The sequence below is a fragment of the Opisthocomus hoazin genome, chromosome 10, assembly GCF_030867145.1.
Source record: "Opisthocomus hoazin isolate bOpiHoa1 chromosome 10, bOpiHoa1.hap1, whole genome shotgun sequence".
Lineage (NCBI taxonomy): Eukaryota > Metazoa > Chordata > Aves > Opisthocomiformes > Opisthocomidae > Opisthocomus > Opisthocomus hoazin.
In genome coordinates this window covers 18,236,882-18,259,682 of record NC_134423.1, presented here as the reverse complement: position 1 = coordinate 18,259,682, position 22,801 = coordinate 18,236,882, and the positions used below count along the sequence as shown (strand labels likewise).

The 22,801-nt window shown below is 35.9% G+C and overlaps 1 protein-coding gene across 2 annotated transcripts in view; it reads left to right on the top strand.

Moving 5' to 3' along the window:
- UNC13C (unc-13 homolog C) overlaps positions 1-22,801 on the top strand; it is a 184,326-nt gene that overhangs the window by 29,844 nt on the left and 131,681 nt on the right. The window contains exons 4-7 of one of the 2 annotated variants that reach the window (XM_009940223.2): positions 6,854-6,932; positions 8,753-8,758; positions 14,011-14,082; positions 17,600-17,819. In XM_009940223.2, coding sequence (XP_009938525.2) covers positions 6,854-6,932; positions 8,753-8,758; positions 14,011-14,082; positions 17,600-17,819 — 377 coding nt within the window. The remainder of the gene's footprint in view (positions 1-6,853; positions 6,933-8,752; positions 8,759-14,010; positions 14,083-17,599; positions 17,820-22,801) is intronic. The other variant, XM_075431450.1, reaches the window with a different exon arrangement.

Genomic DNA, 22,801 nt, shown 5'->3' with positions numbered 1-22,801 from the left:
ATTGATTTGCTCTGGTGTAAAGGTCAAGAATATCAGCAAACGTAGTTTTAATGCTGGTTTGCTGATGCTTGTTTTTTAATAACTTTTTTTTTAGTTTGGGCCTTAGGAAATAATTGTAGTGGGTTGGGGGTGGGGTAGTTTGTTGTTGTTTTTTTTTTCCAAAATATTGAAAAAATAAAAGAATAAAGTTTACAAGTTGAAATGGTGCCACTTTGAGGCCACATGATCCAAGGCTAGCATAAAGTCATTGTAGTTGGCTAGCATCAGCTCCCTGTAAAGTGACAGGAAAAGAAATGAGGTCAGAACTTCTTTGCAAGTTACTTTATTTTTTCCAAAAGCTGAGATGGCCCCACAGGCCTGTTAGAACTGTTTAGAATATCTGTTGTCCTGCTTTGGTTTTCACCTGGGGTGAAGCATTCAACAGATTTGTGGTCAGAAGGTGGCAGGGGAAGGCTCAAAGCTGTAACCGCAAAGTCCGTTTTGCTGCCTTGGCCAGAATCTGAGCATCTCTCAGTATATCCTAACATGTAATTAATCAATATCTTTATTATAGAAATATGATTAACAAACATAATTTCAAAATTTTCATGATATTAATATGCACACTCCTTTGAGCACACAGTCTGTCAATATTTGAGTGGATCTAGTCCTTTAGTATAGACTAGTCTACCCCAAAATTCTCTGACAGCTGCTTGAATTGTCCAGCATAACAGGTTTTCTCCTATGGAGCGATAGGCTCATTTTTTTTCGTTTCTTAATATGGTATTTTTAGCTCATATTAAGACTCTTTTAATGTAACTTTCATTTTCAAAGAAAGTGCTAGGTATTTCTCTGGTGGCACTTTTATATGCTGAAGACCAGGAAAAGCTGCAAAACCAGTCCTATAATTACTTCTATAATGCTGGTATTTTCTCCCAATATTCATATACAATTTTAGATCTCAAATTTCAGTTTTCTACTGCAGCAAAAATTATATATTGCTACCAAAGTGTGGATTTGTGGGTCTGCAGACTGTCTGACACTCTCATAATGATTTTCATTAACTTGCATGGTTCCATTTTTATGTTTCTACAAAAGCCACTGGCTATATTTTGTTATTATAATATGCAACAATGATACATTTCTTCCTTTCACCCTCTAGTTCAATCTTCAAAAAATTCATCTCAGTTTTCATGAGATCAGACCAACCTTATAAGGTATTCAATCTGCCTAGGTTTTTTTATTTATCGCATTTAACTACATAAACTTAATTATGCTATGAAAGAGTCTCATATAATCTGAAATATTATATAATCCTAAGAACCTCAAGAAAATGAAGTATCCCGGTAACCTAATATGTATGTTCAATACTGAGTGATTTAAAAAGCAGAACAGTGAAACCTCACTGTTTCATTTTCGTCATTATTTTCATCTGGAAATGAACTCACACAGACCTTAAAGAGTAGCTGTAATTATTTCAAAATTTTTTATGCCTAGGAATGAAAAAAGAAGAAAAAGTAAAAACCTTTTTATATTAAACAGTGAGGTGTTTCATTTCTAATGACAAAACACAAATGTTTTTGCAATTATTTATTTTGTTCAAATACAAGTATTGTGAAAAAAGATTGATACCTTTCATAAAACTACAGTTTTTAAATATTTTTAATGTTGCTACAACTTAAAATTAATTTTCTAAGAATTGCTTGTGAGTATCTACGGTGCCAGAACTCTCAATTTGTAATTCAGTCCTCGAAAACTGAGGATTGAATTTGGGAGGAAAAAGTTGGAAGTTTTTGGACAGTTAAATATACCAAATATACAGCAAAGAGTACCACACTAAGAATCATAATTTCCGAATAGGATCTTGAATGGTTTAGTAGAGGAACTGTCTGCTTATATGGGCTGAAAGGAAAACATAGTTCAACAAGTCCTTGTGGACAAGTTGAACAAGTCCAGTGTGGGCCTGATGAATGCTAGCAGGATCAGACTAAATAGGGTTTGTTGCTGCTGTAACTAAGTGGGAATGATTCATTGTAATGTTTTAAAAATATTCATGTGTCTTATTTTACATTTCTTCAGCATCTTATTGACAACTCAAATATATGGGAATCTCTGCGAAGATCTTTTCTTTATAACTCAAGTATAGAGAGGTGCAGTCCAAATTATATTAAAATGTCATGTGACACCAGAAGTCAGAATAAGGCAGATCCAATTCTTTCTGGAAAACTGCGCCAGAACTACATTATCCTTGCACTGAAAATGTGTTTATGTTTTTCTCTCCTCCATATCCTGTTGTTTTTTGGACAACATTTTGAACTAACAAATTTACCAGGTCCCAGTTTAGCTACAAATACACAAAAAAATCAGTTCCCTGGTAGGTGAGTCCTGACTTGATAAAACTCCAGAATAATTAGGTATTTTGTTGTCTAGTCACTGCCAGAGATGAATTGAAGCCAATTGATTGTGTAGGGTGACAGCTTGTCTGATGAAGTATTTGTGTGTGAACCTGACACACCACTGTACTCTATGCTGTAATATATCTAAAGAGAGTCAAGGAAAGTAGGTCCATACAAGCCCTGCTCAAGACTGAGAAGCAGAATTGATCAACTGTAAGGAAAAACTTGTTGCTGTCTTAGCCGTCTTGTTCATGCTACAGTGATTTACAGTATTTCAGGCATAGCGTATCGTCCATGCACTGAGCTCTCATTTGCATATAGAGAAAAATGTCCTAATGGGCAAAAGGTAAGAAATGTCATTTTGCCAAAGCTGGGCGGTTCCAGAAAGTGTAGGGGTATTTGTACCATTCTTTTTAAATTCTTTGCAGTAATTAGAATAATTAATGATTCTTATGTGAGGATTTTATATCTTTTATACATTATTTTTCTTTTTGGCTACAAATATCCTTTGGACTGACAGGCCTCTATGCTGTACAGGAAATAGTTACTTGGTCAGTTGCGGCTGTTAACATATCATTTATCCAATGCAGTGAATACCTCAGAAATTATTAATCCACTACAAGGCTGTTGATATGAATGTAACTTGTAGTCCTCCAGTCCTTACTGCCCTGGTAAACAATACCATGACCTTCTATCACTGAAAGATGATTTAAAAAAAACATTTCAAACTTAGCTCCTTTGTTAATTAACTACTTACATTTTTTAATGACTGTGACTAACGTTGAAATTAAGTTCCTATACAGAAGTATTAGCAATGATATAAGCAATGTGGAGCAGGACCATTATAAAAGAATGTTCTGAATTCTTTTCTGGTTAATGGATTTTCAACAAGAAGAATACCTAATCCTCTTGTTGCATATTTGTCAGTATTGAGGAATTTATTGGTTCCGTCTTCTAGACACTGCAGGTTAAGCTTAGATTTGCAATATCTTGGAAATAATCCCCTTTTGTACATCAGGTGGTTTTTTTGAACCTAGAGCAAGGAGTGCCTTTTTTCCGTATACTGCCTTTATATCTTTCATTAGGTTAGGTCAATATGGTTCAAAATGAAACTGCAAATTCTTTTCTTAAATCTCCAAAATTACTTTCAGCTATTGCAGAATAAGAACTTGTCTGTGAACCAATAGGTGATCATACAATAAGGCAGAACTTGGGCCTTGTTCTTTAGCTAAATGTGACATGCATTCTGGGGAGTATATAAAGGTCATGTTTATTTTAAGCTTTTGATTTGGTAACTAGTACTTAATAGCAACTCACATCCCTTAAACAACTTTAATTAAGCCCCTATAATATGAAATTATTATCTACATGCCAATTAATGACATGCAACTTCAGAAACTTCCTGCAAGAGCTTGTCTGTTAACTATACAGACCCTCATAACCTGAAGACACCACACAGGAAGAACTCCCAAAGGCATTTTCACCTTACTCAGCTTCAAAAGATCTTGAATTTTTTTGCTGAGGTTTCTTACGAAATCAATATTTTGAATCAATTTATACCCTTATTCTTCACTTTATCCTGAGTGTGATCTGCGACTCAATCCTGCACAGTGCCAAGAGACTGAGTAACATTTTGAAGAAAAGGATTTGAGGAGGTTTGACATCTCTCAGAGTCAAGCAATTTAATTCAACACCAAAAGTCTGCCTTTTTTTAATAACAATATACAACTAAAGGATGAAAGCATCACTTCATTTCTGTGCCATGTTAGGAGTGTAAAATATATCTGTTATTTTCTTTGCAAGAGAAAGGGTGAAAATTACTTATAAAACAGAATTTCCCCGAAGAACATTGGTGCTTGAGGAGCTCAGAAGTTCTCCTACTAGGAAATAAAGTTTACTTGCCTGCTGGCTTTATGCCTACAGCTACGTGATATGATAGTGAAAAGTGTTGTTTAGGGGTTTTTTTCAGACTAATGGGAAAAGGGATACAATTTATGGAAAAACTTTAATAGTTGCAATTTCTTTGGAGGAAAAAAGCATAAACCATTGCATTTTCATCATCTAACTTTGGCACCATATGAAAAAGAATACTAAGTTAGTAAGACCGAGGAAGGATCTTTGAAGTCTAAATGATTGATGGTGTTCGGAAAGCTGGGCGTGGGGCCTTTACAATTTAAGCCCAGTCCTGTTTGAATTTGTGGAGAAATATTCTTGACTCCACAGGGTTTTTTTAAAGTTAAATTCATTAATTTTGGGTTTGAATGTTGTTTATCAAAGTCTTTGCAGGTATGTTGAACTGCAAGATTAAATGAATGTGTAGCTGATTCTGAACATTATATTTAATCTTTTAAAATCCGTATGAGAAACAATGTTCAGAGTCTCTTTGTTTACTAAAAGAGATAAGAAATAGGCTTTGTTCCCTCTGTGGGATTTATCTGTGTATCAGCAGCTCCAAATGTATAACAGCTAATACTTTTGAGCTTTAACATTGGGCAGCAGTGATGAGTGCTTCATCACAGTAACACAGTCTGCTTGACTGGAGTGAGCGTCAGTATTTTCTGACTCATTATTTGTAGTATTAACTTTAACAATTCCCTTGATGCTAATAGTTCTTTTGCATCCAAAGCACAGATTTCGTGTTATCCATGCCACAGTACCTACTGGTTTTGCCCCCAATGTTTGTTTACAGTTTGTGGTTATGTAAGCTGATTGTTTTATTCCATCTTGAGGATTTGTCCCCAGCTGTGTCAAAGTACTCTTTGACCTTAAGGATAGCTTCTTAAATTCCTTTTGCAATCTATTCTACTTGGAGAGCTGCCCACTAAGTAGGTATGTTAGCTGAGATTTGTTCTATTCATTTCACCATTCTTTTGTGGTGTAACTACATTGTGTCTCACATATCTTAGAGACAGGACTTCGGGCAAGAAAGCACCCCCATTTCTCTGCCAGTCAGAAGCAGGACCTTCCCTTAGTACTGATACTGCCAAAGATAAAGTTTCATTAGAATTTGAAAGTAAGGGAATTATTGAACAGAAGGTGAACAAATACCCCCAACAGTATAAAGGCCATTATGCCATTTTACCTTTTCTCTCCTCTGATTTTAGTTCAGTTAAAGCTTCATTCTAGCTGAACTTTTGAAGTCCCCTATAAAGCATGCTCCAAGGAAATAAATTTGCTGCTCCGCATCTGTTGAAAGTAAAGCATGGAAATAAGTCCTGCTAGTATTTACTTCTGTCTAGGTAAAGGTATCCCTGTTCACTGCAGGGGGGTTGGGCTAGATGAACTCTAAAGGTCCTCTCCGACCGAAAGCATTCTGAATCTGGTCTATTGCTGTGTCCATATCTTCCAGGAATCATCACCCAGAGTCTTGGCTTGAATAAATATGGGATTTGTCAACCCTGCTAGTGGCAGGGGGTGGTAAACCTCAAGGCAGCCAAGGATTATTTGGGACAAAGTACTGAACCTTCAGAAGGAAGTGAAAATTCTGTCACTGATTTTAGTTAAATCTCTTTTCACTGAATAATTGTAATGTGTATAGATAAGATGAGGGCTTTCAGATGATAAACTGTTTGCTGTGATGTGTACTTTTTTATACATGGAGATGGAAAAACAAGAACAACTGAAAAGGGTATCTGAGACAGTGCCAAACAGAAGGAGCGTGGAAGGGAAAATGTTGTGTCTTGAAAAGTAAGGTATTGCAGCTTCTCTGAGAATCTCAAAGTATCTCTGAATTAGATCTGATAAGGTATACAGCAATCTTCCAGCATCCACTGGGGAAAAAATTCAGGAGGATGATACCTCAATTGCCTAGTCTGAAGATTGAGAGAGAATGAGATGTATTGTTACCAGATCAGTGTGTATTCTTTTCAATCCTATTGGTATGTCACTCTTTTATTCTTTGAGGTGGCCCCTAGTTGTTCTTTGCAGTTGCTTTCAAGTTATGTGTGAGATCTAGTATGGGGCTTACGTGTGCTTAACGGAAAAGCTTAAACCAGGCAAGAGAAAATAATGATGATCACCACCTAGTTATCTTAAAATGTGACAAGTTCCATTTTCCACATTCACATGGAGTCACGTGAGAATATGTGATTATGTATTTAGTTAAATTTGATACAAAAATATCTATGACAGCAAAGATATACTGTACAATGTTGGGCTCCACCTCAACTACCAGATATGCAAGTCTTTTTGATGGAAAGCTACTGTTATAACTTCTAAATCCATGGTAAAATGTTTCAGGAGGTATTAAGCAACCTTTCAGCTACTCTTTGCTTTGGGTGCATGCCAGGAGAAAAAGTCAGCCACATGAACAACACTCTCATTAATTTTTCATAAGAATTAGAACACTTACCTTCTTTAGCCAACAACTACTATTTTTACTTTTAACTGTAAGTACAGATATTATAAGCAGTTCTTAAGGATGCAAACTTGTAAGCCCCAGTGATTGATTTTCTTCTCTGCCTTTTCATATCCTACAGTGCTGGCCGTGGGCTGTATGGAATTGATAGCATGCCAGACTTGCGTAGAAAGAAATCTTTTCCCATTGTTAGAGATGTGGTAAGTAACTTCTGATGCCATGAAACTGTTGATTCATTTGTCAGTTTTCTAGATCCTTCCTGTAACTATTATTGTTCATGTGAATGGTAGTTTGTCAGCAATTGTTCTAGGGGAAAAAAGTTGTCTTGAGAGAATGGATTGAGGCCAGTAAAAGTCAATGATGCAGTTGTTATAATGTATTAGATAAGTCTGAATATTTGATCAAAGGTTTAGATATTACTTGTGGAATCAAGTAATGTGCATTTCATGCACTAATAAACTACTCATTTTTTAGTTGAATTGGCTATGAAAACGGCTATTATTGAGTGCTTGGGATACTAATTGACTTGATTTATTATGATACTGAAAGAGGAAGAAAGTTCCTTTTAAAAAGCAGCCATGTATCAGTATGAATGTTTTAAAGATTTATGCATACTTTTGGTACAGTAGAAGTTATGTTATTTTAGCAGTCATTGTAGACAGTAATAATCTAGGCAAATAAATTTCAGAAAGGTGAAGAGAATGGCAGCTCCTTTGAGATTTATTCCGGCTTCCAGTATAAACAAGATAAAGTGGAATCCCTCTGCTCTGGAGAATTTTAAGTGCCATTCACTTTTGTCTTTTTCTGAAGTATAGAATTCATACATCAATAAAATACGTATTTAGTCTCTGGTGATGGTGAGCCCCCAAACAAATTTCTTGTTGTAAAAGAATGCAGGGAGTCAGCCAAAGTAAATGACTACTATAGCTGTCTCTGGGCGATCAATCTTTGCCGAGTTTCTGCTCAATGTATTCTCAGCTACTCTGTTCAGTTACTCTGCAGTGGTATGCCATACTATCTGAATAGTCACAAAGCACAGCAACAATTTTGGAGTAGAATTCCCTCTGAAATAAATGAAAAGTTGCAATTTATGACATTGTAGAACCTGTGTTTACTGAAACCATCTTTTTGACAATAGGCACTCCACTGTAAATTGTATTGTGCATGAGCATAATTTACAGCCACATTACGACACTGACACATATTAAATAGCCCTTTGCATTATTTTTGATTGTTGGAACTGTTTACAGGCAGGTATTGCTCAGAATGAGTTAAGACATTAGAATCTTAACTATTCACTATGATAAACATAATAATTATCAAAGAGAAACCAAAAAGAAAATTCACATTTTGAATAGTGGAATAAAACTTTCATTTTATTATTCTAATATGTCAATGTTTACTATATAAAGATTACTACTTTGCTGTCCAGTCATTGAACGATAACTCCACTCGAAGGAATTCTACTTTTAGTAAGTGGAAGTTGCAGAGTTCTAAAGCTGAAATTTATTCTGGAATGAAACCATTACAGACTTACAGTATAGCTCTTAACTATATGTTCTTTAACCATATACTTCTTTAAAATAGTAAATTATATTACAATTCTGTTCTGTATCTGTAAACCTAAAACAATCTTACCAACTTAAGAGAAACTTATTTCAGACTTAGTGTAGGTCATCTTCATCTTTGAAAGGTTATTTTCATTTGAAGTTATGTGCATTTTAAGCAGTCTCCTGTGAGCTCAGAGCTTATAATAAGTTGATTCCAAAATACCTCATTTAAATCAGTAACTTCATTCGCAAGTCCTTGTAAGAGCTGATACATTGTAAATTATCTTTTTTAATGTTTACTTATATAACTGTTTCAGAAAAAAAGAAATAATACTGCTAGAAATGAGTGCCAGACTCTTTTGATACTGACTGAAATAGATATAATTTGATATCTGTTTTTTGTTGCAACAAATCTGACAAATTATTAATATTCTTTATAATTTCTTTCCTGTCTTGGCTGGATTTCTCAGGCTATGGTAAGTGCTTTTATACTGATAAATGTTCTAGTATGTTCATAATAATAATAATGTCATATTTTATGCTGACCTTTTACTGGAAAACAGGAAAACTTTTTTATGACCCAGAATTTAATCCTAAGTGAAGTTGTGCCTTATGCGAGTGTCTTGTCCTCTGCATCATATATGCCAAAATTACTAGGAAAAGTTTTGTATTACAAATATTCTTTCTAACGATACAAGCAGATTGTTTAGAACCCAATCGTGATGCTTCCCCTGTGGAACTATAAACAACCGTACATATCTAGATAAAGAGAAGGTGAAAGTGTTCCCTACTTACAAATCCTCTTGTATCAATCAACTGTGTTCTTTGATCTCTCTTGTATAAGGTACATTTCCCAAAGCAAATAAAGACTTTTAAGTACTATTGTGTGATTTTTTTTTTTCTGATAACTAAATTGGTAACTCATGGAAATATTTGCTTTTTCCACCAACTTTGGCACTTGTACAGGTCCTTCCTTATTTTCATAGTCCTTCCACACTTCCAGTTTCTCTGCATTAGTTTTTATGCTTTCAGCATGGTATTTCAATATAAGGTTTATCAAAAAGATGTACATCTTCTTCAGATGATATCTTTAAGTCCCATTTGTTTCCATAAATTCACATTTCTAGTGTGAATTACTAGTTCTGTGTGTGTCTTACTAGTTCTTTTTCTCCTAAATCTCTGAGATATTGGTCTCTCTGCTTTCCCTCCTTGTTTTGGATTGAGTCATTAGAGAGGATAAGACAGTCAAAATACATCTACAGGAACCAGTTGTCTTTGCTGTAGTCAGGAGCTTCACTATGGGTCATTATTAGAGTTCTGGCAGAATGTATCTGGTATAGGAAGGACAGACAATGAAAGGAGAAATGATCATTCAGGTGGAGTGACAGTACAGAGAGGTGTCTGAATAACAGTACTTGAACAGACCTCTGTTTTATAGGGAGCCAGAAAAAAAGAAAGTCGAGTGCACTTGCTGATTTAATCACTGTAACTTGTACTTTTAAAGAAATATGTCCTTTTTGTACTAGTTACGGCTTTATTTGAGGTGGGACTACAAGCAGGGAGAGGAATAGCAATAATTACAGTGGAGGTTAGAAGTACTTAACTCACCATGGCCAAATAGGAGTGGTGATCTGCCCAGTCGTAGACAAAGGTAGCTAGCTCTATTTATCTGTCTCGCTATGCTTTAGTCTTTGCGTCTGTTAATGCAAGTCATCATTTCAAATGTTATAAAAATTCCAGAAAATTCCTCGTTTCATTTGATTTAAAGGTGACTTTATATTGTACAATCACTTTAATCAGGCAAATTTCTTCTTTTGATCATTCAAGAATGTGTTATTACTTAGCTTTATCATTTGCTTATAAGAACACAAGAATAATTTGTGAATCCTTGCTGCTGTTGTAAAACAGTCTGCTTGATTTGTACTGTTGAAATGAACACACCAGATGAAACAACTGCCCATTTCAGCTAAAGTGATAATCCACTGATACTTTTTATAAAAGTGTCTCCATAATAAAAGCATTTGTAGAGGCTAGAACTTGATTATGGTAGTTCAAACTCTTTAAGACTTAAGACATTCATATAAATTGCAGCTGCCACATTCTCAGTTTTTGTACATTGTCAGAGTGATCATTACATAAAGGCTAAATAGCTGGACTATTTTACATTAAATTGCTATTTGCAGTCCATTTTCTTAACTCTTTTAATCATTAAGAGATAAATTGGATTAAATATTGTAATATTTATACATTAAATAGATAAACCATAAAAATAATCAAACAGTATTTGTGTATTTGTGGAGGGTTTAAATTCTACTAAATGGAAATCATAATAGTATGATTATGTTCCTTTATTTCACACCTGTATGTACCAGGTATGAAGAATTAGCTATGGGGAAATAAAGAAATTATCAATGAGCTTGTTTGGTTTTTGTGTTTTCCGTGCCGTTTCTGACTAACCTTAATATTCAGAATTTTCTTAGAGGCTGGATGGGTCATGCTCTTGTGTGTTTCCTATGAAAACAAAGAAAAAGTAAATGGTATTACAGTGGTGTCCAGTAATGATTGTATAGTTAAGCTGAGTTGCCATTTCCTTTCTAAATCTGTTTTCTGGCCTTGGTACTGCAGTTGGGTTGAATGTTTCAGGATCTGACGTGAACCTTTTTAATAGAAAAATCATGGGAAGGGGGCAAGTAATCTTTAACAATAGCTTGTTTCCTTTTGGGTGATTTCTTCCTCCTTCCTGCTCCCCTTCCATGCCCCCACAAGCAGCAGAGTACAAATCTGTCTTTCAAAATCATAGCGTTGAAATCCCAGAGTGATAATTTACCAGTGGTTGCTAAAAAGAAACAGTTCTGAAATCGTTCCACTTTAAAATGCTGAAAACAGTAATTTTTTTTTGTCAGATTCACCTCTAGTGGGTAACTTTTACTTTGTATTAAAAATATAACAGTATATGTAAAATTTTAACAAATATTTTGCCTTCAACTTTTTTGCTGGTGATAGCAGTCTATAGATTCTTTTAAATAAAAAAAATTGTGAAGGAGAAGATGATCAGGAAAACTGAAACCCTTTGTACAAACAGAGGAACGGGTATTGCATGGCACAGCCGGCATTCATGAACGGTTACTTGACTGCTTCTTCCTCCCTGCTACTTGAACTGCTCAAAACACAGCTTTCCTTTATTTCGTCATGGCAAGTGGCTCTTTTTTCACCCACACAATTTTTCATTTAACATTTAATTGTAGATTGGGCCTAATTCTCTTTTACTTATGGTTACTACTTTTCAGTGTTTTTGCTAGAATGACTTCTAATTATATTAATTTATTTATTTAGGCTGCTAAGGCAAATTTGGAGGTAATACAGAAGATAGTGTAGATACAAGTTACTAGTTGGCCTTGAGTACAAAGGAGACTAAGTTATTTTAAATCCTGTATCAGGGATTTGGAAAAACATTTAAAAATTAAATAGACGATGTTCTGCTTTATCATCCTCTCTCTTTTTTTTTTTTTAAGAAGTTTGTCCATATGTTCATGATGCAATTGTACCTACGTAGCAATCTATACACTCCACAGGTTAAATCCTCATGTAAGGAAAGACAAGAGGTAGTATCTAAATGTCAGTTTGAGAGGGTAAGCAAGTGTAAACTGCTGAACAAGTCTTGTGTCCTGTTAAAGGAGACTTAGTGAAAGGCTTCAGGTTCCTGTTGCTCAACCTGTTCTTTTGATGCTCTGGCAATTTGGGCTTCATTCCTGGAGGCTCCAGATGACTAGCTGCACTTACCTTTCTTCCTTGCTACTATTCAAAAACAGAAGAGCAGTAGGGGAAAAGTTTTCTTGCTACATTCATAACATGTCCCCTTGTTTCCCATAAATAAGTCTGGCAGCATTTTTCCCTTCCTTTTTCCAAAACGCTCACTCCTCCTTGTTTCATTCCATGCTTAAGAACAGACACTGTTCTGTGTCTGTTCAGTGCTTCCAGCTGTTAAATTGTCACCAACTACAGTGTTTCAGAAAAGAAACATTTTGTTTATGGGTTTTCTCTTAAAGATGCAGTTTATTCTGACAGTGATACATAAATGGAAATAATCCTTCTGAGTTTTTTCACTAAAATCCCTGTAAATTTAATCCATAAGAATATTAACTTTACTGGTTTATCACAAATCCCTCTAGTTATCACTTTCTTCTACTAGCCTTCCAACACAACAAACACTTTATTAAAAACAGCCTAATTATCTGTTTCCTTTGTTATATTATATAGTACACTGTACTATGATTTTAAGCACATTTCTGATTAAGGAGCAAAGCGGTTAAGCTACATGATTCCAGGAGTAGCCCTTGGGACAAATGGACCTCAAGGACACTTGTCACAATCAACTGCTTCCCTACTTTCCTTTGTCTCTCAGGAAATAGTATCTGTTTATTGACTTATACTCACAGCATGGAACTGCAATTCTCCTGCTGGCTCATGTGCTTTGACTGACATATTGCTGGAGGACAGAACACAGTGTCTGTCACTACCCTATATTCAAGGTTAATATTGTTACGCTCTTTGTATTCCGACCCTGACAAGTAGTCCACATTGCTCTATAGCCTGGAATGGCTAGGACTGTGTATTTTAAACATAAAAAGATCAAATCACTTTATAAGGGCCACGAAGACTAGAGGTCAGAACTATAAAACTAACATACTGCAGGCAAAATGGCTACTTTCCAAGACTTTGAGAAGAAACCCGTGCTTCAAGAAGGGTCAGAAGGTGGGTGGTTTTGAAATGAAGCTTTTTAAACCTAGAAGTCTACTGATTATGGAGGTGGTTTCTTTTCTTCTTAATGTTCCTAACACATTTTTGCTTGCCATTTCTCTCTTTCATGAGGGTCTTTTTCCTTCTGGTCATTATACTCTCTAAATAATTCTCAAAGATATGGATATGCAATAAGGAAGATGAAATTTCCTTTTTTATTGTGTATTACAAATACTCTATTTTGAGTGCCTTCGTATGTACTATACTAGAGCAAATGAGACTGCCTCTACAACCAAGAATGTAGTCTTTGGAAATGGGAGGAGTTCATATACGCATAACATCATGTCGGCAAAAGAGGACAGATTGAGACAGAGTTCCAGCCTTTTTTCCACCCTCCAAGAACCTGAGTATTTCTGTGTATAGTTATATTATTGAAAAAATGTTGTCCTTAAGGAATAAAATACTTTTAGGTTTCCCAAAGACTTTTTATTTAAGACAAGTGGCATTTTATATGCATACACACAGGTTAACAATGCTCAGCGAGTTACAAAAAATTATCCAGGCTGACAACTTGAACCGTAAGACTGTTGAAAAATGATCTCCTATGTTGCTGCAGGCACAGACAGTTTCCAAATTCGGGCAGGATGCCTATCCTTGTACCACATTAATTTGGTCGGCAAAGCGGAAAAACAGTGACAGTCTGTGGTTTGAAAAAACTGAGTCATAAACCTCTGAGTAACAGGTTTTATATTAGAAATGGCAGTTCAGCTAGGCACTGCTGAAAGAAATGGTAATGATGATGGAAAGTGTCCTTGCATTATGTACTGAAACCTTGAAAGTTTTGTGCTGCAAACATTAACTAAAAGTTTTTGTAACACCTACAGTTTTGCTTAAATCCAATAGCATAATCCAGCACTACTTGACTTCCCTTAGATTCAAAGACTGCAGTAACTAGTATATTTTTTAATAGTTTTGTATTTGCTTTAAATAGACACTTGCAGCTCGAAAATCTGGTATTTCCATGGCCATGCTCATCCGGACCTCCATAAACAATGAAGAAATGGTAAGTGTTTTCAGTGACAGGTTTAAGTCATTTAAATAATGGAGAAATTTTTGCTCAAAGCTCTTTACAAATTATTTGAGCCTTAGACACTTCAAACTGGATAAGACTGAGTGTATAAGCATTAGGTTTCTTGTGTAGGAATTTTCAGGGATGTTGAACAGAATTTGCTGCCTGATCTACAGTGACAAGACCAGGTTTGCTTCTGCTGACTTGTATCCATGACAGTCAGAAGAGACTAGGCAAGAAACCTTTGTGTTACAGAACAGTTACTTGGGGAAACCTTTTCTTTTAAATTGTCCAGGTGCACCATGCTTTACCCGCAGTCTTTCAGCATCGCACTCTCTTCATCACACCATGAGTACAATTAGAATGACAGCATTCTGCAAGAAAGTTTCTGTGTGATTTTTTTTTTTTTTTTTTTTCCCCCCAGTTTTTGTAGGTGTCTGGGGTGTGGTCTGATTTTGTAAATGTAACTCCTGCTAATAACACAGGTGATTCCAGATGAAGAAATATTTATTTCACACAAGAAGTGACCAGGAAAATCTTTGGAAAAATCATATTCTCATAGAGAGTAAAACCTGTGTGTTGTGGTTTTCCATTATTGGCTTCACTTACATTTTGCAGAAGAAATTTATTTTAAACAGAAACGCAATAGGTGCCATTTTCTTCAGGGATATTTAAAGTGTGATGCAAGCAGATTTACAGAGCTGAACTAAGCAAAAGCACTAATTTGAAGGAACAAAGGTGCCTTTTGTATTCCTTAAATTGCTAGTGCAAACATAACCTTCTAGAATACATCCTACATTGACAAAAATGAAGTGTTGAATTTTTCTTACAGTGTTGTTAAGCTCCATATCAGAAGAATGGAAAAGCAGAATCTGTTGACAGATATTCTGGGAACTGAAACCCGTAGGAAATGTCCATCACTCCTCTCTGATTTATTGTAAATTTTCTGTGCTTATATGGTAATCATAAAGGAACAGTTGGGTAGTGCTCAGGGATGGATTGATGAGGTAGAAAACAGCTGGCGTTTGAAATGATCTTTCATTGGGAGCGGTAGTTCTTTTGTTCTGCTATCTCAAAATAGCAACAAAGGTTGATAGAATGAAGGAGAACTATGGAGTCTTCAGAAGAAGTTAAAGGCTGAGGGAAAATTACAGAAGAGAAGCCTTTCTTATGTCAGCCCTCACTAAACATAGTAAAGGGAAGTGGGTACTCTTTCAAGGATAAATGTAATAGTACAGCCAGTAAAACCACTTGCAAGATATTTATAACAAGTGAAAGGTAACACTTTCTACTTGGTCTGTAAGTAGCCAGGAGAACTTAATGCCCTAAGGCATCATCAAAACTGTGTAGTGCAAGATTTGAAAACAATAAGAAGTTTTCAGGCATAAAAGAACTCTCCAGATACTATCCACAAAACCAGATGAAGCAGTGCAGTCACTGATGAGAGTTAAGGAAGAAAATCTCCTTTGGGCAAGTTGTTCCTCTGGTTAAGGCTTTTCTGGTTTTTACTCTCTCTCAGCTTTTTCTGGAAGGAATATTAGTGGCTTTAATGGAAGCAGGGTATGTGGCTGTTTAGATTCAGCATGGAAATTCATGGAACCAATGCCTTCTATTAAAAATCAGATGCCACTTACTCCAGAAATTAAAACCTGAAGTTAGATGCTTTGAGCTTTGCCACCCGACATTGCTATCCTTCTGGCAGAACACATCCATGACCGTGAGTTTGTATGTTCTCAGGCACTGATCCAAAGACATTTTAAGAAGTGTAAAAGTATTCACTTCAGTGACAGTTAAACGTATGCTTTCAGTTAAGTGCTCATTTAATTACTTTGCTGAACAAAGAGGCAGAGCTGCAAGTTTGTGAAAATAATACACTGATGACGTTGAAAAAGTATCTCCAAGTAGTATATGACAGAAATAAACTTCACTTCGAAGGATAAACAGATATCTAAATAATCCTCCTATATATTGACAGTGCTAAATGTTGTCATGCCCAGAGCTCAGTGAATGCATATAATATATACATTTAAACAGAGGAGAGTATAAGGAATTAAAGCCTCTAGACAGTAAGATAAAATTATCCTTTACTATTGTAGTTTGCTGTATTAACAACAGGGGAAAGGTCATGTTCAGCAGCAAAACCAATGTACAAATTGTGTCTTTCAGCTGAAAACTCTATTTACCCTCACATGTTTATTTCAAGGGCTGTTGAGCTGTGCCATTTCATTACTTACTGCCATTTCAGAAATAGATAAAAGCTAATGGCAAAATTGTAAAATCATTTGTACTGTAAAAAAGACATGAGTCTGAACAGGGTGGAAGGGCAAGATTTCTACTGATACTACTAGAGTTCAGGAGTGCGAGAGTGTAATCTGCAAATGAATCTTCAAAGGCCTGGTGGTTTTTGAGAAACATGATTCCTCAACAAGCTGCATAAATTCACTTTAGGTGATTTTTGAAGTTTTCTTCCTGATCTCTGTAGCTGGTAAGCTGTGACATGGGAGGCAGAGAGTGAAGAAATGCACAAAGATGAAGTTTGCCGAGTTGGGTGGCCATGACTAGCCTAGTCCCTCTTAGGATCTGCCAAATCAAACCAGTGCAGACCTTTACTTGCTTTCAGGGGAGTTACTAGATGGCTAATTGTCTAGGATAGAGTAAGAAAGCACCCTGGAGGGCAATTCAATATTTGTTTTAGTCATTCCTATTAGATCAACCTCTTTTCTTAGTTCAGTTCTACGGTGTTCTCAGAGGTGCTAGGATCGAATGTCCATGAAATGTCTGGCCACATTTCTTCGGCCAGGCTTCACAGGATAGATGTTGTTTTTAGCATGTAACTATGATCTTCAATAAGAGCTGTTGCAGCCGAAGCTACTTAATATTTCTTTTTGTTATTTGTAGTACTTGTACCTATGAATCAGTAGATTTATGGCTATGTGGTAATGATTTTTCCATGGTAGCAAAGGTGCTTTAATTGATGGCTCTGATTGTGCAATATTATGCAGATATGCACAGAAAAATGTATTTTATTTACCATTAAATTGGCCCGCTTTGATGAGATTATATACACACACTAAGTATTAAAGGATAACACTGTACATAATCAAAGTACATTTTGTGCAGTGTGTCTGAGTTCCTGTAGGAAGTATTTAAATATTCGGAAGCAATGTGTTAGGTAGTTACTTAAAATGCATCAATGAATGTAATGCTAATGAATTTTGTAATTTCCGCCTCAAAATATGAAAAATATATAGGACTGTGTTAACTGACTGATGTGATTCTAACTTAACTCTCCTGTTTCTGTAATCAGTCAAAACAGTCATTCAGTGTTCTTTTGTCTTCAAAGTGGAAGGCAAAATGAGTAAATCAGTATTTTGCAAATTAGTTCATACTTCTACGTATATTCTGATATTTTGTAACATTGTAAGTCTAACGACATATACTTTAGCTCCAGTTCACTTGTATTAAATAATATTTCAACTGAAGTCTTGGTATTTTTTTTTTTACCCAACAGAAAATACATGTCTTCAAGAAGACTTTGCAGGCTTTGATCTATCCAATATCATCAACTACACCTCATAACTTTGAAGTTTGGACAGCTACGACTCCCACATACTGTTATGAATGTGAAGGTCTGCTTTGGGGTATAGCTAGACAAGGCATGAGATGCACCGAATGTGGTGTTAAATGCCATGAGAAGTGCCAAGACCTCCTAAATGCTGATTGTTTGCAGAGTGAGTATTTCCTGACAGCTAAAGCTTTGCAATACTTCACACCTTTTGAGTTTGTGTGTATACTCTGATATTTCCTAAAGTGAAGGACCGGGTCATCAGAAATCAGTGAAGGCATGTTGATGTTCATTGGCTGAGAAGCTAGCCAGAAACTTCATGAAATAGCTACTTTTAATTTTGCTTTTGTCCTTGGGACTTGCCAGGTATTGCTGGTCAATTACAAAATAATTTTTGGTAGCATCAGTATATTATTTACTTTCCACTGCCTATGGCAACATCCAGAGCAATTTGTTACATGATGTAAAACATAAACAGAAACATCTTTGTTTTATTTAATTCAGAACACAAGAAATGTCAAAGCAAAGATAAAAAATTATTCATAATACTTATTGTAGTCAATATGCTATAGAATAGACAAAAAAATGATACGGCAAACAGGATCTTGTTCCTTCAAAATACCGAATCATGTGTGTGTAAGGGAAAAAAAAAATATTAGTCAGGAAGTCCTTTGGGACTAGAATTAAGGTGAAACAAACTTTTTCTTTGCTTTTGCTTTGGCCAAATTGATTCCAGCCATGATTCATTCTCCTCCAAAAATATCTGAGGTGCATTTAAAGCATAGGTGTATTAAAGCACAATAACTACATAAGATTATAAACATTAGAAAATCAAGGCCTGCAAACTTTCTGACATACTAATTTTGGAATGGAAGGGGCTTTTACAGGTCTGGAGTTATTTAGCATTGTTCACTGTGATATGTTCACAGTGAGGGTTTACCTAGCTTCTACATGTAAGGAAAAGTGAATAGATATTCCTGTCAGGTCTTCTTTCTTCGCACTGTGTTCTCTATGTGAGGAACTGTCACAAGGGATGGGTTCCCAAGATTCGTGTTGGTCAGGATCTAATAACAGTTTCCGAGAGCAATTGACTCCATGGAGCGTAAATCAATGACAAACTTCTAAACCAAACTGCTTAACAGTGCTTGACTGTGATTCTACGCTATGGTTGAAACTGGGCTGTGTTTGGTAGCTAAACTTTTGACACAGTTTCACAAGTGAGGAAGGAACGTTTGCTTTGAAAATCAAATATTATAAAAGTATATTGCGCAGCATTAATGTGATTGTTGGTGGGTTTTCAAAAATGTATAAACTAAAGAAGTCATGAGTAGCTTCTTCAATAAGTGTAAATAACTTCTATTACCTGGACAGTAACAAAAGAAGATATGCTTTTGTAATGTCAGTTGGTGTTCAGCTCTTATTGACTAATTGTCCCATTTTATTCTAGCTACATTTTAAGACTAGCAAAGAATAATTAATTGTGCATCAGCCCATTGATCTTTCTGGTTTAGGTGGTCATTTGACACACTAGTTTTGCCAGGAATTATTCGGCTTATATTACAGAATCACAGAATCACAGAATGGTAGGGGTTGGAAGAGACCTCTGTGGGTCATCTAGTCCAGCCCCCCTGCTGAAGCAGGGTCACCTACAGCAGGCTGCACAGGACCTTGTCCAGGTGGGTCTTGAATATCTCCAGAGAAGGAGACTCCACAACCTCCCCGGGCAGCCTGTTCCAGTGCTCCGTCACCCTCAGAGGGAAGAAGTTCTTCCTCATGTTCAGACGGAACTTCCTGTGCTTCAGTTTGTACCCATTGCCCCTTGTCCTGTCACTGGGCACCACTGAAAAGAGCTTGGCCCCATCCTCCTGACACCCACCCTTCAGATATTTGTAAGTATATAACCTAGGCTTAGAGGCATGAAAATGAGTTAAAAGACTGATGACCTTGAACTTGGCGCTGGCAACAGGATACACGCAAGTCGCTTACCAACTAACTGCTCGTTAAGTTGATGGAGGAAGTAAGAAGCAGAAATAGCTTTCGTAAATTGAATCTCTCCCGTTATGCACATCTTGTTTAGCATTATTTATGTACAGGAGGAAGAAAACATGGAGGAGGGGCACTGGATTGAACCTGATATTCTCAAAATGGAACGTGGCATTCATCTTGTAGGGGGGCCTCAAATCAAATCTGTATGGATCACAGTGGATCTAATTGAAGCTTACTCTCTGCACATTCTTCAAGGAATTTGGCTATTGCTGGATTTGGAGCTACTTTGCTAGGACTCTCATCTCTTGCTCCCTGAAAACACTGGTTGTATTCTGTGGCAGAGAGATAATGATCAACTGTTCTATACAGTGTTGTGAGAATTCCCTTATTGTAATTACATGCATAATGGTCTAGAAATAAAGCATAGCTGAAGCTTTCTCCTTCAGAAGGGTACATTTTCTTTCCAAGGATTTAACAGAATAGCATATCATGTTCTAACACATTGCTTCAGAAATATTTTTAATTTAAGAAAATCAAGATTGATTCACTCCCCGAGGGAGATACATACAAGATATCTTGATTCAACAGTAGCATAATGAAGTATTGCAAAGATCATATTGTTATGAGCATTATAACCATGCCTTTCTGTTTGGAGGGACCTTTCTGTTGCAGTTAGTTGGGTTCCTCTTGTCTCATCAAACAGCTGTGAAAGCTTCCCAACCTCGTTACTGCATGCCATTCAGTCCCTTTTTTAATTATATTAGAGGGAGTTGTGAGATTTTTTGTATTAGAAGTTTGATATGGCAAGGGCATTTATTTATGTCTTATAGATCATCTGTCCTGTAGTGCACTCTACTAAGTACAGCAAAACACAGATCAATGGTGCCTTCTAAAGAGATACCTCACACCCAATCACCCTAATTTTAAGAATATTTAGATCTGACCTTTAGGATTTTGATTCATTTTTATCAGAGAAAATATAGTTAAATAGTAAAAAATCATTGAAGTCTTTGTCTTCTCATGCCTGCAGAAGTTTGAAGAGTGAAAAATGAAAACTTCCTGAGATGCCTGTGGAAGATAGCATGTATAAAGTATAGCATTTTAATCTATTGCTGCTATTTGACAGAGACACAGCTCAAACAGGAATTGTTACTAAAGATATTTCTGCTCAGTTGCAACAGCATTGTGAGAAAAGCAAGATCCAAGATCATGTCCCTGACAGTATCAGGGTTACCAGTTTCTTGCAGTCCTCATCTAGTCCATGATATCTCATAATAGAGAATGATAAGAGAGATTGTTTGTTCTGGGGCTTCTTAAAAGTGATAATATCTCTTGTCACTGCACACACTGGAAAACAACATTCAAGCCAGCTAGGCCCGAGTGTAAGACCTTTGTATGTCTGTTTGCATGAACTCCACTTTAGTTGCAGTTCACTTTCTTCTGAGCAAGAGTACAGGAACTGATTCCAAGTGTTTGTGTTGCCATGCCTCCATGGAGGGGCTGAGCTGTTATTATCACTCAAAATTAGTAATCTTTTCTCTGTGTGGCAAAACACCCTCATATGATATTTACATGCTACCACACTTCTTCCTGTTCCACCCTTACCACTGTCAAGGAAATAAGCTGCTGCTAACTTTCTAAGAGTTGAGCTGCTTCTCAGGGTACCATAACCACGCAGATGGCATGAGAGATGTGTCTATTCCTGTAATTCCTGTAATAGTTGAATCTTGGCTAAAACTGAAAAGCTACAAAAGACATACAGAGTAAAATTGTCCTTTTTATCTTAGTTTTCACTTATCCGAAGAATAAGTCATCCCAGAGGTTACCTGGCGCATATCACCAGCCCAAAAAAACTTAAGAAATGGTTCAGAGCACTATATTGCCTTTGAAGAGTTTTTACAAATATATAAGTGATAAAGTTGAGAGAGCCTGCAAAAAAATAAATAGGATTGGCAGTCATCTGTGTTGTAAACAGTTTGGAAACATTGAACAACTGAATCTTGAAAGAGTAAAACTCTAGAAGACAAACTGCAGAGAAAAAAAGTATTTAACACACCTAAGGGAACCCAGTCTTCCCCTTAGTATGCAAATGTTTTTGATCATCCTGACATATTTTTTGCAACAGACTAATTGTTCAGTGAGTTTGAATATTATACTACTTTGAAAATGAGGTTCATGTAATTTGTTCCATTGACGTTAAAAATATTTAACGTTCAATTGAAAAAAATGAATTAAGAAATGCAGTTGGTTAAATCTTTTTCGAAGAAAGTTGCTGTTAGCAGTATCATAAAGTAGAATGAATGTGGTTCACTGTGATTATTTTTGTCACAGTCATCATTTTGACCATCTCATTATCACTAGGACATATTGGCCTCCAAGCTTCTGGCTTTTTCTTTTTTTTGATATGTAATGGTTGCCAGTGTAAATGTAGAAATGAATTAACATCTCAAGCTCTTTAGAGCTGATATCTAAACTGTTCTAAATTAGGTTTACAAAAAAATAGTAGTACTTTCATTAGACCTCTCATCTTCAACATGATGTCCATTTCTAGTAGTAGGTGAAATATTAAATCAGAATTGATTTCAATCATGTTGAGTTTGTACCAGTCCCCAGGGTAAAAGGGGCTTGTTAACTTCCTGTGAAATGTAAGTTACAATATTTTTTAATTACTATGATCAATACTGCATGAAAAGAGCTGTTGATAGGCTGTAAGCAAAGGAGGATGTAAAAATAGCTGCAATGAATAATTTAGTCTAAATAGAAGGCTGTGCTGATTTTTCAGTAACACTTAAAGGAAGTTGCATTTTAACACATATTCCACTTTTATCTGTACAGTCTCAAAACTCAGCAAGGTTTTCAACAGGAATACATTATTGCCATTCAAATTCTGTCCATGGTTTATCATTTGGTTATGAAGTTGTATCTGTACTTTTTCAGGAAGGGCAGAAAATCAGAGAAAATAAAAAATGTTCCTTTCCTGTATCTTGCAAGAATCACCTGTCTTGCTTTCCGGGCAGCTTGGCAATCATCTCTTTTGTGATAAAATCGCTAGAGAGTTCTTTAACTGGTGTTTGATTTCATGGTACCGTGTAATTCTTTTTCTACTAATTCCTAATTTTTCAGTGTGGAAAATCGTTAATCACTAGAACTTTTGTCTTCTGT